This window comes from Telmatherina bonti (assembly GCF_933228915.1).
Source record: "Telmatherina bonti genome assembly, chromosome: 16".
Lineage (NCBI taxonomy): Eukaryota > Metazoa > Chordata > Actinopteri > Atheriniformes > Telmatherinidae > Telmatherina > Telmatherina bonti.
Window position 1 is genome coordinate 16,011,042 of NC_136614.1, and position 15,068 is coordinate 16,026,109.

General features: G+C 39.2%; 1 protein-coding gene across 1 annotated transcript in view; it reads right to left on the reverse strand.

Moving 5' to 3' along the window:
* The window catches only part of lama2 (laminin, alpha 2), a 192,912-nt gene that overhangs the window by 7,859 nt on the left and 169,985 nt on the right, over window positions 1-15,068 (reverse strand). The window contains exons 59-65 of the mRNA XM_079255305.1: window positions 14,508-14,561; window positions 10,383-10,534; window positions 10,086-10,262; window positions 8,993-9,173; window positions 6,006-6,098; window positions 2,857-2,969; window positions 40-133 (exon numbers count right to left, since the gene is read on the reverse strand). Coding sequence (XP_079111431.1) covers window positions 40-133; window positions 2,857-2,969; window positions 6,006-6,098; window positions 8,993-9,173; window positions 10,086-10,262; window positions 10,383-10,534; window positions 14,508-14,561 — 864 coding nt within the window. The remainder of the gene's footprint in view (window positions 1-39; window positions 134-2,856; window positions 2,970-6,005; window positions 6,099-8,992; window positions 9,174-10,085; window positions 10,263-10,382; window positions 10,535-14,507; window positions 14,562-15,068) is intronic.

The window sequence follows — 15,068 nt, forward strand, 5'->3', positions numbered from 1 at the left end:
GGCATGTGCATTCATGTGAGAACAACATATGATGGTTACCTGTATGGCAACAAAGTCAGCATGGTTGATTCTCGCCATATAGAGAACAAGACCAGACTGCTCCATTGTCCTCAGCTCAAACTCTAATATCAACCTGAAATTGACATACACAAATACATCAACTTATAGTTCATCCATTCAGTGCTTCTGTATCCGTATGATTTTTATTGTGCACTACTGCAAGAAACACTATTCACTGGAGTGGTATCATAGAGGAATGATACATTTTACCATTTTAGGTGCTTAAAAACTTTTCCTTATATCCATCCATCTTCTACCGCTTATCCGGGGTTGGGTCGCAGGGGCAGCAGCCTAAGCAGGGAAGCCCAGACTTCCCACTCCCCAGCCACATTTGTCAACTCTACGGGGGGATCCCAAGGCATTCCAAGGCCAGCCGAGAGATATAATCCCTCCAGCATGTCCTGGGTCTTCTCCCAGAGGGACGTGCCCGGAACACCTCACCAGGGAGGCATCCTGACCAGATGCCCGAGCCACCTTAACTGGTTCCTCTCGATGCGGAGGAGCAGCGGCTCTACTTTGAGCCCCTCCCGGATGACCGAGCTCCTCACCCTATCTCTACGGGAGAGCCTGGCCACCCTGCGGCGGAAACTCATTTCAGCCGCCTGTATACGAGATCTTGTTCTTTCAGTCACAACCCACAGCTCATGACCATAGGTGAGGGTAGGAACGTAGATCGACTGGTAAATCGAGAGCTTTGCCTTCTGGCTCAGCTCCTTCTTCACAACGACACACCAGCGCAGACACCGCACTGATCCGTCTGTCGATCTCAAGCTCCACCCTTCCTCTCTTGTGAACAAGACCCCAAGGTATTTAAAATCCTCCACTTGAGGCAGGACCTGACTTCTGACCCGGAGAGGGCAAACCATCTTATTCCGGCTACAAAATCGATCATTGAACTGCGGCCCAGAGAGTCCTGATGCCAGGTGTAAATATGGACACTGTTATGTTCGAACATGGTTTTCGTTATGGACAATCCATGACGAGCACAGAAGTCCAATAACAAGACACAATTTGGGTTCAGAGGTGGGAACCATGCCTCCCAATCACTCCCCTCCAGGTCTCACTGTTATTGCCCACGTGAGCATTGAAGTCCCCCAGCAGAACAATGGAGTCCCCAGAAGGAGCACCCTCCAGCACTCCCTCCAAGGACCCCAGAGAGGGTGGGTACTCTGAACTGCTGTTCGGTGTATTAGCACAGACAACAGTCAGAAACCGTCCCCCCACCCGAAGGCGGAGGGAAACTACCCTTTTGTCCACCGGTGTAAACCCTAATGTGCAGGCACCAAGCCAGGGGCTCATGAGGTACTTGCTCAGCGCCTCTCACCATGAGCAACTCCAGCCCCTCTTGAGGGGTACTGGTTCTAGAGCCAAAGCCATGCGCTGAGGTGAGTCCAACTATATCTAGCCGGAACCGCTCAACCTCGTGCACTCAGGCTCCTTCCCCAACAGAGAAAGCCAGTTTCTGCAGCCGGAGAACGGACTGCCAGGGTACCCGCCTCTTGCTGCCACCCAGCTCACATTGCACCCGACCCCTACAGCTCCGCCCACGGGATGTGGGGCCCATGTAACCCTTTCGGGCTTAATCTTTCCCTAAAGCCAGGTGCAAAGGCCTGGCGAGCATGCACCTGCTCTCATGCCCTACCCCCAGACCTGGCTTCAGATGGGGGCCCCGGTGACCTGCGTCCGGGCAAGGGAACCTTTTCGCTGATGTATCACCATATCGTTTAGAACAGGTTGGTGTTTCTTCAGTCCACAGGTGAATACATTTTCTTTTATTTAGTTTTTTTGACAGGGACAATGTGCATCAACATTAATCAAAGAAAATATGCCTCGTACCACATTATAGCTCTCCGAACTAATTTCCATCTGGAGTCCCTGAAATACTTTTTTTTTTTTTTTTTTTTTTGTGTTAGACCATTAATTGCTTGCAATTGGGATGTAAAGGGCATTTTAAGAAATATAGTGGAAAAAAAAATGCTCCTGGAAAATATTTCCGACCCTACTTTTTAGCTTTGGTGGTGTTTTGGCAATGTTTTTAGTATGGTTGTGAATTCCTGCAATTTCTCTCGTTTGTGTTGCTGCTGTTAAAGATTTTTAATCTCAAATCGATTATCATGTTTAAGGTGAATGAGTTACTGCTTACATACATTTGCTCCAAAAAAATGGATTAACCAGTAATAAAATGCAGCAAAGAGTTGTTCATTTGTTGTGCAAACTTAAATTTTCCACAGAGGAAAACTAAACTCCTGTTCTCCTGGTAAATATTCAGTTTTGTGGTCCACTGACATTTTTGGATTGAATTTATCCAACAGTGAAATGAATCTTGAGGGACAGAATTAACAGTATTCATAGTGAATCACTGGCCTACAACATTTCAGTGACAAGCATGTGCTTTTTTTACTTCATAGCATTTCTTTCACAACGATAACCAGTTATGTGTCTAATTTAGACTTAACAACAGAGATAGTAAAAGTGAAGCTAAATTTAGCATATTGCAGCTTTCAGGTCACTTTCTGGAATAGTACTGTGCATTTTGTAAGAAGGTTTCATTAGTTTCCTTGATGCAGGGCTTCTAAACAAAAATTATCTAAATGCCAACTCCGAAATTAAGACTTTTATTTTTGCAGAAATTTTTTTAAAGGCTTTCTCTTTAGACCACTATTTATCTGAAGATTAATCCTATATCTGCTGCAGGTTTGATGTTCCACTGTGTGAATTGTGCAAATGGGCATAAATACATCTAAAAACAGTAGCATTTAATATTAGCACTCAAATGACACTTTACTCCAAGTTTACCTCTCTCTGACTTTGGTGTCATCAAAGGCAAAGCTCATGTGGCTGTTCCTGGTCAGTCCGAACTGGTATGCCTTCTCAAGCACTGTTGGGGCCACAGCAGATGCACATAAATCCTGGAAATTTGACAAAATGTGTCAGTTCCACTGGCAGAGTTTCAGCATCCTGCTCCTATTTCCTCTGGTCAAACAGGAACTTTTACACTCCAGTGGAAGTCAGGCCAGTCCTAATAGGGTTTCTGTTTCTCATCTGAAAAGACCTCAGGGGCTGACAGGTCACAATCAGCCATAAAACAGCACTTTAAACCTTTTTAAATAAGCAGAGATGTAAAGGTATTTTTTTTTATTTAATTCTTAAAGTTCAACATAAACCGAAAAGAAATCAGCTGTAAAACATTAAAACTATCTTACAGAGCACAGGTGTCAAACTATGGTCCCCGAGGGCCAGTATCCTGCAGGTTTTTGTTGTCTCCATGCTCCAACACACAATGACAAATGAATGACCAGGTTGACAAGAAGATGTTGGATCCATTTGATTTGAATCAGGTGTGTTGGTCCAGGGACACACAAAAAAAAACAACCTGCTGGATACTGGACCTTGAGGACTGGAGTTTGACACTAATGTTATAGAGCATCATTTAACAAGTATGATCATTCTGAATGTTTTGGATTGTGATTGATTACTTCTTAAATAAAACTTTCATGGTCCATATGAATTAAGCTTTTTTGTACATATAGACCTTCTGTATTTAGATTGTTTTCTATCCATCTACAGAAAATATTAAAATAAAGTGTTCAAAATGAAAGTGTTTTCCATTTGATAAAGATATCAAGCAGTCGATGTCTTATGTATTCCTTTTTCTAGAGTGCATTTCACTCACTCACCACAAGGGGTCATTGTTGTAATACATCTGATGTCTTATTTTGGCAACGTCAACGTCTCCCTTTCGGAAATGTTTCTCTTCTCTTCACTTGCTTCTGCTTTATAGCCCTTTTTTTTTTCTTGTCCGAGTTTTCTCATTTCACATGGCACTCCTGTGCTGCCATCTGCCACCACTTCTTATTGTCTGATCCTTTATTCTTATCCGCTCTTTTATCTCACATCTCCACATATTTTTGTCTCCTCTCTCCTGTTTATTCATCTTCCTGAGTTTCACATTTTCTTTAATAGTACTTCATCCTCTCTGCTTCTTTTTTTCACACTATCTTTCATCTTATCCTCTTCCACAATTTCTCCTTACTTTCTGATGACTCTTTCCTGTAAAAGTTTTTGTCTCCTCCTTTTAACTTGTGCTTTTCTCTCTCTCGCCATATTTTATATATATATATATATATATATATATATATATATATATATATATATATATATATATACCGACCGCCTTTATGGTAGATTATTCTGCTGCTTTTGTGCATAATCCACCAGAATAACCCTTGTCTTTTCCTATCTTGAGGACAACTTCAACAACCTTGACATCTGACCATAGTGTCTCATCTTTACTAAGCCTCTTTTCCCCTGTCCACTCTTCATTCTTCGTTTTTCATATCATTCCAACTTACCTTTTCTCTCCTGCAGTCATAAATCCTATCTGTCCTCTGACTATATGTTGTGTGTTTTTCATTTTTCCTCATAATCCATTATATTATGGGACACTTTGGAATTGTGAAAACGGACACTTTAGCAAAGGCATATTTGAATATGCCCTTCATTTAAACCATTTAAAATTTAATACAGTGAAGCTGCTGTTCTATACTTTTAGGGTGAGTGTGGAAAAAGTTAGTGCAAGAAGAAAGCTGAGACGACCAAGTGTCTGAGTGTCTCAATCTCCAGTTCTCCCTTATTCCCTTTCAAGTGAAGACATTCCCCTGTCTGTGACCTTGCTTTGTTACAGCTGACACTCACCTCTTATCACACACTGTCCTCATATCCACTCCCCCTCCTCAACCTCCCCCGTTTTTCTCTTTCATTTGCTTCCCCTACCTAACAAAGGGAGACGTCACTTGTTCAGAAGCCCTTTCCTTCCCTCCCCTTTCATTTTTCTCTGGCTTCTTCTCCTCCGTCTTTCCATTAAGCCAACAAAAGGCAAGTGCTGCTCTGTTCAGAAAGACTGCCCTGCTTTTCTTCCCTTCCTCCAAGGCTGCACCTTTTTCTCAGCTGTCCTCTCTGCCTTCTTCATCCAGCTTTTTTTTTTTTTTTTTTTTTTATCCCCTCTTCGTCTTTCCATTAAACTAACAATAGGGAGACAGTTTTCCATTCAGGTCTTTCACTGGAGGTCACACTAAAAGAACCAGATGATTTTTAGTCAGGACTGTGCATATATGCCAAGGTGTGTAGATGAAACTCTGGATGAATGTTAAGACATCACTCTGAAGATACAAGAGGTCCACATTCTCCTTGCTGCACTTTAATTTTAACCATTAAATAAGAAAACAAAAGAATCTTTTGCCCTCACAGCGCCCAGTCTTCAACATAACCATATTTATGGTGAGACCTCTTTAGAAAAGTGCCAATATATTAAAAACCAGAGGACTTTTAAAATTAGAAAAGGTGAAATAGAAACAATGAAGGCAGATGCTTTACTTATGTCTGCCACATACAGTTTAAAGGGCAAATCAGTGTGGAAGCTGCCTGAAAGAAGTAGATCTGCTGGGTGACCTATTACAATGCATACATCATGCTCTTCTCTGGGCAGAAGTGTTAAATCCCCAACAGCCAAATAGATCTAGTAAGTCTCTACCAGTTTATACAGAAAAAAATCATTAGAAATTGGAAAGCTGGTCCTTTTAGCATCGCTGGGTGAAAAAAAAAAAAACAGCTTTAGGGCAGAACACATTTCTATCCTGCTCATGAGTGCGTGTCATGGTTTGTGAAGACCAAAAAGAAACAACTACTTGCATTACAAACTGGTCTTGTTATGGAGGTCATGTTTTCCAAGCTTTTAAGGATCAGCACGTGGCTTTACATCATCACACGACTTTCTTAGAACATAAATGGGGACTAAGAGTTGTACGGTATTTGCAGGCGGTCCCAGAACTTTTTATTGATGACCTCTTGATTCTGAATTTGAGGTTAAAAGCCACAGATCGCTCTTTGAATTGGTCTTCTTATGGAATTTATTCACAAAGTACCAGATTAGATTTGTGTGCGTTTACCGAGTCTGCACTAGGATCCAGCTTAGCAACGGGTGGTGCAACAGCGGCAGGTGCAGTGGGTGTAGCAACGCTTTGGGCAGGGGGTGTGGCATCCTGTGGGTCAGTAGTCAAAGAGCAGAAAGGAAGCAGTTGATTGTCAGCCAGAGAAGCAACAGCATTGAGCAGAAAGGGCAGGAAGCAGGCCGTAATGCCACAGACAACAAAAATAAAAAGTTTGACTCTTAACATCATAGATTTAATGACCACTTGACAAAATACTAAAAGTCTAAAAAGTAAAAATGTTTTCTGTGCAACAATTAAAATATCCTAAGCTATTAAAATAATAATAAGCCACCCCCCAAAAAAATGTAGCAGTGGTGGCTATTTTACTAGTTAAACAGCCAGTAAGAAAAACACTCTAAATGTAACCTTTTTACTGGCAAAGGGATCCTCAGTGCTTCTTCAACTTATTTGGTTCTTGTTAGCATTGTGAGGAACCTGAAGTTCAGAGCAGTTGACAGTAGTCTCTTAGACCTCAGTTTTTTTCCTCAATTGTTATGTAGCTTGCGACAGTATCTTGATTTAGAAATCTTAATGCTGTGTAAATGTATTAAAGAGTAACTCTGAATATTTGGCAGATTGTTTTCAGTAACGCCCTTTGAAAAACACATTACGAGAATAACGACATCACCTTATAAATATATCATGGATAAAAGATCTGATGTCAAAGCAGGACCTGGAAAAACTAGTCCGTGCTTTTATCTGTAGTTGGCTTGATTACTGTAACTGTTTTTATGGGTCAAAAAATCAATTAGACACCTGCAACTAATTCAGAACTCTTCTGCGAACTCAGTGAGTCCTCACTGAAACCACATCAGTCCAGTTCTGAGGTTTTTACAGTGGCTGCCTGTCTGCCAGAAGTTAGACTTTTTAAAGGTCTGTTACTGGTCTACAAAGCTCTGAATGGCTTAGGACCAAAGTACATCAGAGACCTCCTGTCCCATTATGAACCTACCAGACCCCTCAGGTCATCTGGATCCAGTTTTCTATCAGTTTCTAGAGTCAAATCGAGATGGAGAAGCTGCATTCAGCTTTTATGCTCTACATGTCCGGAACAAAGTCCCAGAAAGTCTGAGATCAGCTGAAACACGAGGTTTATTTAAATCTCAGTTTATTTAAATCTAGGTTAAAGACCCTCCTGTTCTCTGCTGCATTTCAGTCGTTTTAAGTCCAAATCTACTTGTTTCTCTTTTTTTTTTAATGTTTTAATTTAAAATATGCTTCTTATTTTCTAATGTTTTATTGTCTCTGTATAGCACTTTGAATCACACTGTTGTGGAATTAACTTGGTTTGCCTTGCCTTTAACAACTAATTCAGCATATATCTTGCATCCTACTTATTATTTGAGCTCTATCCAGATAGTATAAGTCAGTCCCATGTTGAGTTTCTTACTTCTCTTTCTCTAATTATGTCTTCTTATGTTTCTTTGCTTTGTTAGATTTCCACTTGCTAACGTGATATAATGCACAAAGCAAAGTTGCAACATTAAACAGCATCCTGGAAACAAGTGCACCTACACAGCATTAGGACACTGCTGGGCACAAATGGCTCCACAAATTTACATAAACGTGTCTGTGCTGCTAAACGAGTTAACGATACATAGTTTTAGTTAGGAAAGTTATGCCTCTTTAAAATACTACTGAATTTTAGGATCAGTTGACATAAAATCTCTTATTAAGAGCAAAGCAAACTATAAAACACAAGATCTGTCTAAATGCCATTTGACTTTAATTTAAATTGCAGGTGTCGTATATTAATCTTTGTACACCTGAATGGGAAAATTGAATCACTGTGTCATCTAATCCTACTAGATATGATCAAAATGTTGTCCTTGCTGCACAAATCACACTGATCTTTCATAACCAAATTCTGATATTACCCATAAAGTGTCCAAACAAATATTTTGAGTCCAACGTATTGAGATTCCTTTTGAGGAAGTCGAGAACCTCAAAGCTTAAAAGAAAGCAATGGACATCCTGTTAAGAATGAAGGTATGTGTATTACACTTAGGCAGAACAGTAAACCCAGCAGGACCCTGCGACTTTACAGTGTATCACTTGCAATACATAAAAATAGAATCGATGCCATTTAGAATAGCTGTTGGCAATAAAAACTCTTGATACTTAGTGGTAAAATGAATTGCAGTAAACAAACAAAAACTATTAACTATCAGATCATTTACATCAGTAACTACTGACACCCAGAGCTATTGTTTCTCACAGCCTGGAGTCTAAATCATAAAACAGACGAACTTGAAGCTTCATGATCAATGTCCCTTAAGAGGTGTAGTATTGCAGCTAAGTGGGTAACTTATAACCTATGGCTACTGTAAGACATACATTTAATATGTTAAATGTATTTTGACTTTCCCAATGTGAATGAAATGAATAACTCACTACCTGCCAGCTTGTTAGCATAGTAGCTAAATGTTAGTTCAGTGTTTGGCTTCTGTGCAGTCATAAAGCATAAACGGCATGCACAGTTAGCCTAAAGTAGTGCCATGGCACTGCAGTGTATATGACAAGCTGCCAGAGGTGGAGTTTAGTGACTCAAGGCTAAAGGGACTATAAAGAAGAGTTAATGGGCTGTACAAGTGCTGTGTGATAAATTGCTAAGCTAGCACAGCAGGCCCATAGCTGCATTTCATCAGAGAGAAATAAGAGCATGCTTGTGTGTACAAGCTCCTACTGACGCTCAGAAAATATGTAAAGGGCTTGGACATCTGTGGACTTTATGAAACGTGTGTAAATTTGACCCATACATGAATAAATGTTTTCTAGGTGGATTACTTCATGAAGTAATCACTGTTTTAATTTCAGTAAATGAATGGGAGATGTAAATATTAAAACACATTTCTGCAGTTTTCTGAAATATATTAATAAGGTGCTTGCTGTGATTGTTTAGTTGTTTTTCCATGATTTTATCTGCATCATCATTAGCTACTTACAGCTGGAGGACCTGGTGCTGGTGTGATGGGAGCTTGGGTAACTAGAGAACTGACTGGTTTTGATGCCTCATTCTCCTTCTCAGACGTCTCTTCCGGAAGAAAAGATGGAGCTGGAGCGAGGCTGGGACACTGGCCGATTTCAGCATTTTCAAAGGAAACAGGATTGGAGAAATCTGACAGACTGAAAGGACAGACAATTACATATAATATTGGTTATGTTTTCAGTTGAAACAAAAAGAAACTAACCAAATTTTACAGCTGTATTCAGAATGCTATGGTAAGCAACTTTTTTCCTTTTCAGCTCAATTTGTTGACTGCTTTTGTGCAGATCAAGTTTTATTTGCTGTACACACCAATAATAATCAAACGCAAGAGATTAATGCAGTACATTAGTGATTAGAGAGTCATATGAAAGAGTAATAATTAAAAAAAACTGATATTAGATACCTTTCAAATTAAATAACTGCAGAAAAAAACAGTCACTTGACAGATAATGTCAGACTGGTCAGATGATGAAAGGTGAGCAAATGCACAAACGAGAGACAAATGCACAAACGAGAGACAAACGCACACCAACAAACACACAAACGAGGAGGATGTAATATGAGTTATGAGTATATTTATGATGCTGGACAGCTCTATTACTGTTCTTCAGGCAGGACGACACTAGCTTTATCATCATCATCAACACTACCATCATTGACCTCCTCCAATAATATTAGCTACTCTTTAACCCAGCAGTGTGTGATGTCCAAATGAGGGCTGTCATCCCCTGCCAGAGGAAATTATAGGGTCATCACAAGTAAGGTGATGATACAGCAAGGTTTTAGGTAAACTGTATACAGGCCCATGTGTTCACCACAGAACAAAGCTGTTCAACCTTGTCCCACAAGGGCTGCAGTCCTGCAGGCTTTCAATGTGCCTGGGCTCCAACATAGGCTAATGGATCTATTTCATTTGAGTCAGGTGTGTTGAAGCACAGATACGTTTAAAACCTGCAGTGCTATCTCCCTTTTGGGAATGAGTTGAATAGCCCTGCCATAGATCATGTTTAAAGGTGGTAAAATAGTTTAAAAATTAGCATATGACATACACAGCATTGATCATGAGGTTCCATATGCAACCCTTGAAGGGGATGTTGGCTCTGTTGGATGTCTGCTCTACTTCAGCTGGAATACCACCAAGGAAGATGCGTTGCAAGCTCATCGGTTGGTCATTGGGAAGGGGTGCCTCCTTCTTGGCCTCCTCATCCACCTGAACTGCAAAGGATCTGATGGGACAAAGAAAAAAAGCCCAAATACTTTTTAAACTGTGCAAAGTTCAAATTTTGAATTGCAGCTAAAATATTGCAAGAAGCAGAAACAGACTGGAGAAAGTGCTGAACACCCACCTGCCAGGTAGCCTTTCGATGCGCAGAGAATGCTCTCTGCCATCATTCAGTATGGCTTGATCAGGTCGTCTGATGACGTGACGTGGATTGTGACTTCCTGTGGATATAGACACCTCTAGAGAGCCTTTGTTCAGCATGACGGAGAGGTAGGGCTGCAAGAGTTAGAAATGACTTGTATTAACTGTGGAAAGGTGGATATGGAAACAACTTGAAGGACGGAGCCAGAAAGAGGAGATGGAAGAGATAAAATATTTTAAATGTGGAATATGAACATGTAGATCTACAAACTACCAACAAAACAAAACACATACTCGCAACATGAAGTAATAAAGCTAAAATACAAGCATGACTTTTTTCTAAGAATTTTACAGAACATGTTTGAATTTCCTTCATTATTTAGACAAAGTTCAAGATGGCAACACCACAAAAACTTGAAATTTCTAAATTAGGAATAAAATTGTACAATCATATAGTTAAAGGATGTTTCAGTGAAATTCTGCCTTTAAATGAGCTGTGAACAACTATTTTTGGACAAAATAATATAAATATTTTCAAAGCTCTTAAAAGCTAAGATGTCAGACAAATTTCCCCTTTTTCTAACCCCAAAGGCTGCTCAAATTGTCAATATAAAGACAATAACTGTGACAGTATGCTAACAATCAGGTGAAAGATAACTGGTAGTTTGTGGTAGTGGTTCCACTCATATCAAACTTGTCCCACTTCAAAGGCATTTTTGAAATTCTATAATACAAATTTCACAAGACAGTTTTAGTATTTTGATTTTTAGCTCCACATCTATTCTGCTATTTTGCGTATGTCCAGCAGGAAGAATTGTGAAGGAAGGACACACAAGATAAACTGATAGATAGGAAGTGCAGAGGAGAGAACAGAGAGAAAAGGGGGGATAAGAAAAGTAGAGGAGAGTAGAGCAAGGAAGAAAGGATAAGAGATGAGAGGAACATAGGAGAGGATAATAGGGGGAAGAGATGAGAGGGCAGGGGGCAAAGCAGCAAGCCAGACAGAGATGGAGGAGAGAAAGAGAAAGAGTGAGACAGTCACAGAGGTGTTAGAGAGCAGTGGTGCAGGGTCAGGCTAATTTGAATTTTAATTCACTGTGTGCCAGAGGGCGAAGTGGGAGACAATTTACCACCTGAAAATGGAATTTCAATTTGAGGTCGGGACAAATTGAACTGAGATGTAGCTACAACATGGCTCTCACTGCGCCGCCACACAGTTCTGCACGGCTATAAAAGCGCACACACGCACGCACACGAACAAACAGATGCATGTCAAACATCCAGATAAAAGCAGACTACCACAAATGTACTCACTCATGGAAAGTGAACACGGTGAGGACGTACACACATGGAGTCATGTAAATGTTAAGTGTTTTGGTGGTTCCGACTGGTGACGGTGTCTCACACAGATGACAACAACAAAAAAAAACTAATGTAGAAACAAGAATCTACAAAATTAAAAACTGGAATATGAAAGCAGCATCAGAGCGAGGCATCTACAGATACAGATGATTCTAATCACATGACTGAGAATGATGACTCTTCTCTGAACACGTTCCACTCTAAATGTTCTGCATGAATGTTCTGCATGTGTCACAGTCACTGAGTCATCAAGCAAGTTTATTCATTAACAGCAGGTAGCTCTCTTTCTGTCTTTTTGATTTAACTTGCTTGTTCTGCAGTTTTGTTCTCCACAGGGACCATGAATCTAGAGTTGGCTTGTGTGGGTGTATATATTTATGTGTGTGGGTGGGTATGTGTGTGTACATATGTATGTATGTATATGTCTGTATGTATATGTATGTGTGTATGTATGTATATATGTATATATATAATATATATATAAATATGTGTGCATATGTATGTATGTATGTATGTATGTATGTATGTATGTCTATCTATATATATGTATGTATGTATGTATGTGTGTGTATGTATATATGTATATATATATATACTGTATGTGCGAGTGTATATGCATATATATGTAGGTGGGTATGTATGTGCATATACGTGTATGCATTGATCTCTTTTTGTTTTTTATGTTCTCTTTTCTGTTCTCTTTCTGCCCCTTTCCTGTCCTTTCCGGTCAGGTCCAGCAGCATAAACTCTGTAATACAAACTATTATCCAAAGCAAATAGAAAAATAAAATAGGAATCAAGAAATACAAGGGGATCATTACATCTATAAAAGTTCCCCTTGGCAAAATAAATTTGCTCAGCAGAACACAGCATCCAGAACATCAGTCTGCTTGCTTAAATGCTGGACAAGACAAAAAAAAGAAAAAAAAGAAAAAAAGAAAAATAAAAAAAAATCACATGACTGAGCAGCACGAAACTCCGTTTAAAACTGAGAACAAGAATTTATTTACAAACATTGTTACAAAATTTAAATTCAAATAAGAAAAAAACTTGAAGCATTTTTTCTTGTGCTATAAGCAAGTCTTTACTGAAAAATACTATAATGCTACAGTAGTATGTAAAAATAAGGGGTTAAGTCTTTAGTACCAAATGTGTCAGTTTATGGGAACATTTGTTATTGTACAATGTTGACTACAGGTAAATTAATGGATCTTGCTTTTTTTTTTTTTTTTTTTTTTTTTTTTAGTAATATTACAAAAAAAGGAAAGATGTGCTTTAAATCATTAAATCATTTGGAGGCAATTAAAATGGTTTTTTGTCTTTTCAGATATGAATTGATCCACTAACATGATCCACTAACTAACATGTAACAGTAGCATTTACAGTACATCATTGTGGAGTAAAAATAAATTTATTTTTTGAGATGGTTCAGTACAGCACGGATGTTTGATTTTATTTGACATTTCCACGAAAATACATTGTTTGAGTCAACAGTATGAATTTTGCTATTTCACCACAGTTTGCATGGTAAATGGCCTTTAAGGTGAATATCATGTATTTTATAAATAGGGAGGCCAAAAAAGTTTCTTCTTTGATTTTTGGTCATTTTGAGCTCATTTTGTCATCCTTTATTGAATATCTCTGCACTGTTTTTCCACTTTAGCTTCTCTTCTGTTTTTTTTTCTGCTAAATTCAGCCCGTCATATGTGTGCCTGTGTCTTATCCCATCTTCATTTCTCAACTTTCTTTTATTTTAGCCATGAATGGGATGTCAAGTGGCACTTTACATCGCCGGCATTGGATAAGGAGCAGAATGGTTAACCGCCCTCCTGTTTCTTTTCAGATCACCTTTCTTGTCCATCCTTCCTTTCACCTTTAAATCGTCACCTCTACTCCTCCTTTTTTCCTTGTCCCCTTCCATCTTCATCCCTCTCTAAAACAACCATTAGTCAGGGCCACGTTGAGTTGATGATGTTTTTAACCTTGTTTAACCTTTCTCTAAACACACACACATATACACACACCCTGCCTGCCAGCATAGTTAGTAAAAATAGATTTATATGCCCAACAACCAGTGATGATGGATAAGCTGTATGTAACCCTATGTCCTCTTTTTTCTCACATGCACTAATACAGGTTTTTTTAATGCATGTGAGTAAGGTCCCTGCTTAATCTTGTATATATATATGCATCACTTAACAAATATTATGTTATATAATATAATATACACACACACAAAATACAACATGCTGCATGATACTTTGAAGTAGAGAATATGTTTGATGATTCATGTATTTGCAGTTATTAGTGAGACATAAACAACTGCTGCAGTGTGATTGTTGGAGAGTGTATGGGAGTGTGCATGCGCAAAACAATGTTTTTGGCTGTGAAACAATCTAATCAGCATAGATGCTAAAAAGAGTCAAATCTCATTAATATGCACTCAAGGAAACTTAATTCACTTAGATAAAAGGTGCTTGTGTAATTGTATATGTGTGTTGGCACAGTCAGCTGAAATCTTAGATCATTACCTTACAACAGACAGCTACTACGGCTCCTAAAGTATTCATGCCTTTTTGCCTCTATGTGAATGGCATTACTGGAAGAGGGTATTTTGGATAAAGCACAATCCAATTAGCCAAGCTGCCAACAAATGCAAATCTTATTAATATGCACTTATGTAATCATCATTCACTTCAGGAACAGTAGTGGTATTTGATTGCACATTAGAGTATGTTGAACTCACCTCTCCTGATTGTCGTCTTCTCCTCTTGGAGCTGAAGGTATTAGAGTTGCGAACCTGTGTAAGTGACATTAAAAAAAAAGTTAAAAAAGTTGTTTCTCCTAGTTTCCCAGTTTTTCATGTTAAATCTTGGAAGGTTACCTACAAAAGACCTCCATGAGATAAACAGTTTTCATGGGGGCCGTATAAGCTGATATGACTGATGGAAGGTTCACTGTTTAGTTGTAGCATTCAGCAAATCACAGCAGAAACAGGAGACTAAACCTAAATTCTTGAATGTTTATATTAAATGTTTTTTAATTACCTTTTATATAATAAAATATCAACTTTGTTTTATTATATAATATGGAATCCAGAAGTCCTCTAAACCAGGGATCCCCAATCCAGGTTCTCAAGGACCGGTGTCCTGCAGGTTTTCCAAATTCCCGCTGCAACACACCTGATTTAAATCAATGTGTATTCAGCAGACATGTGCAGAGCTTGTCGGAGTCAGGTGTGTTCCAGCAGGAACACCTGGAAAACCTGCAGGACGCCGGTCCCCGAGGACCAGGTTTGGGGATCCCT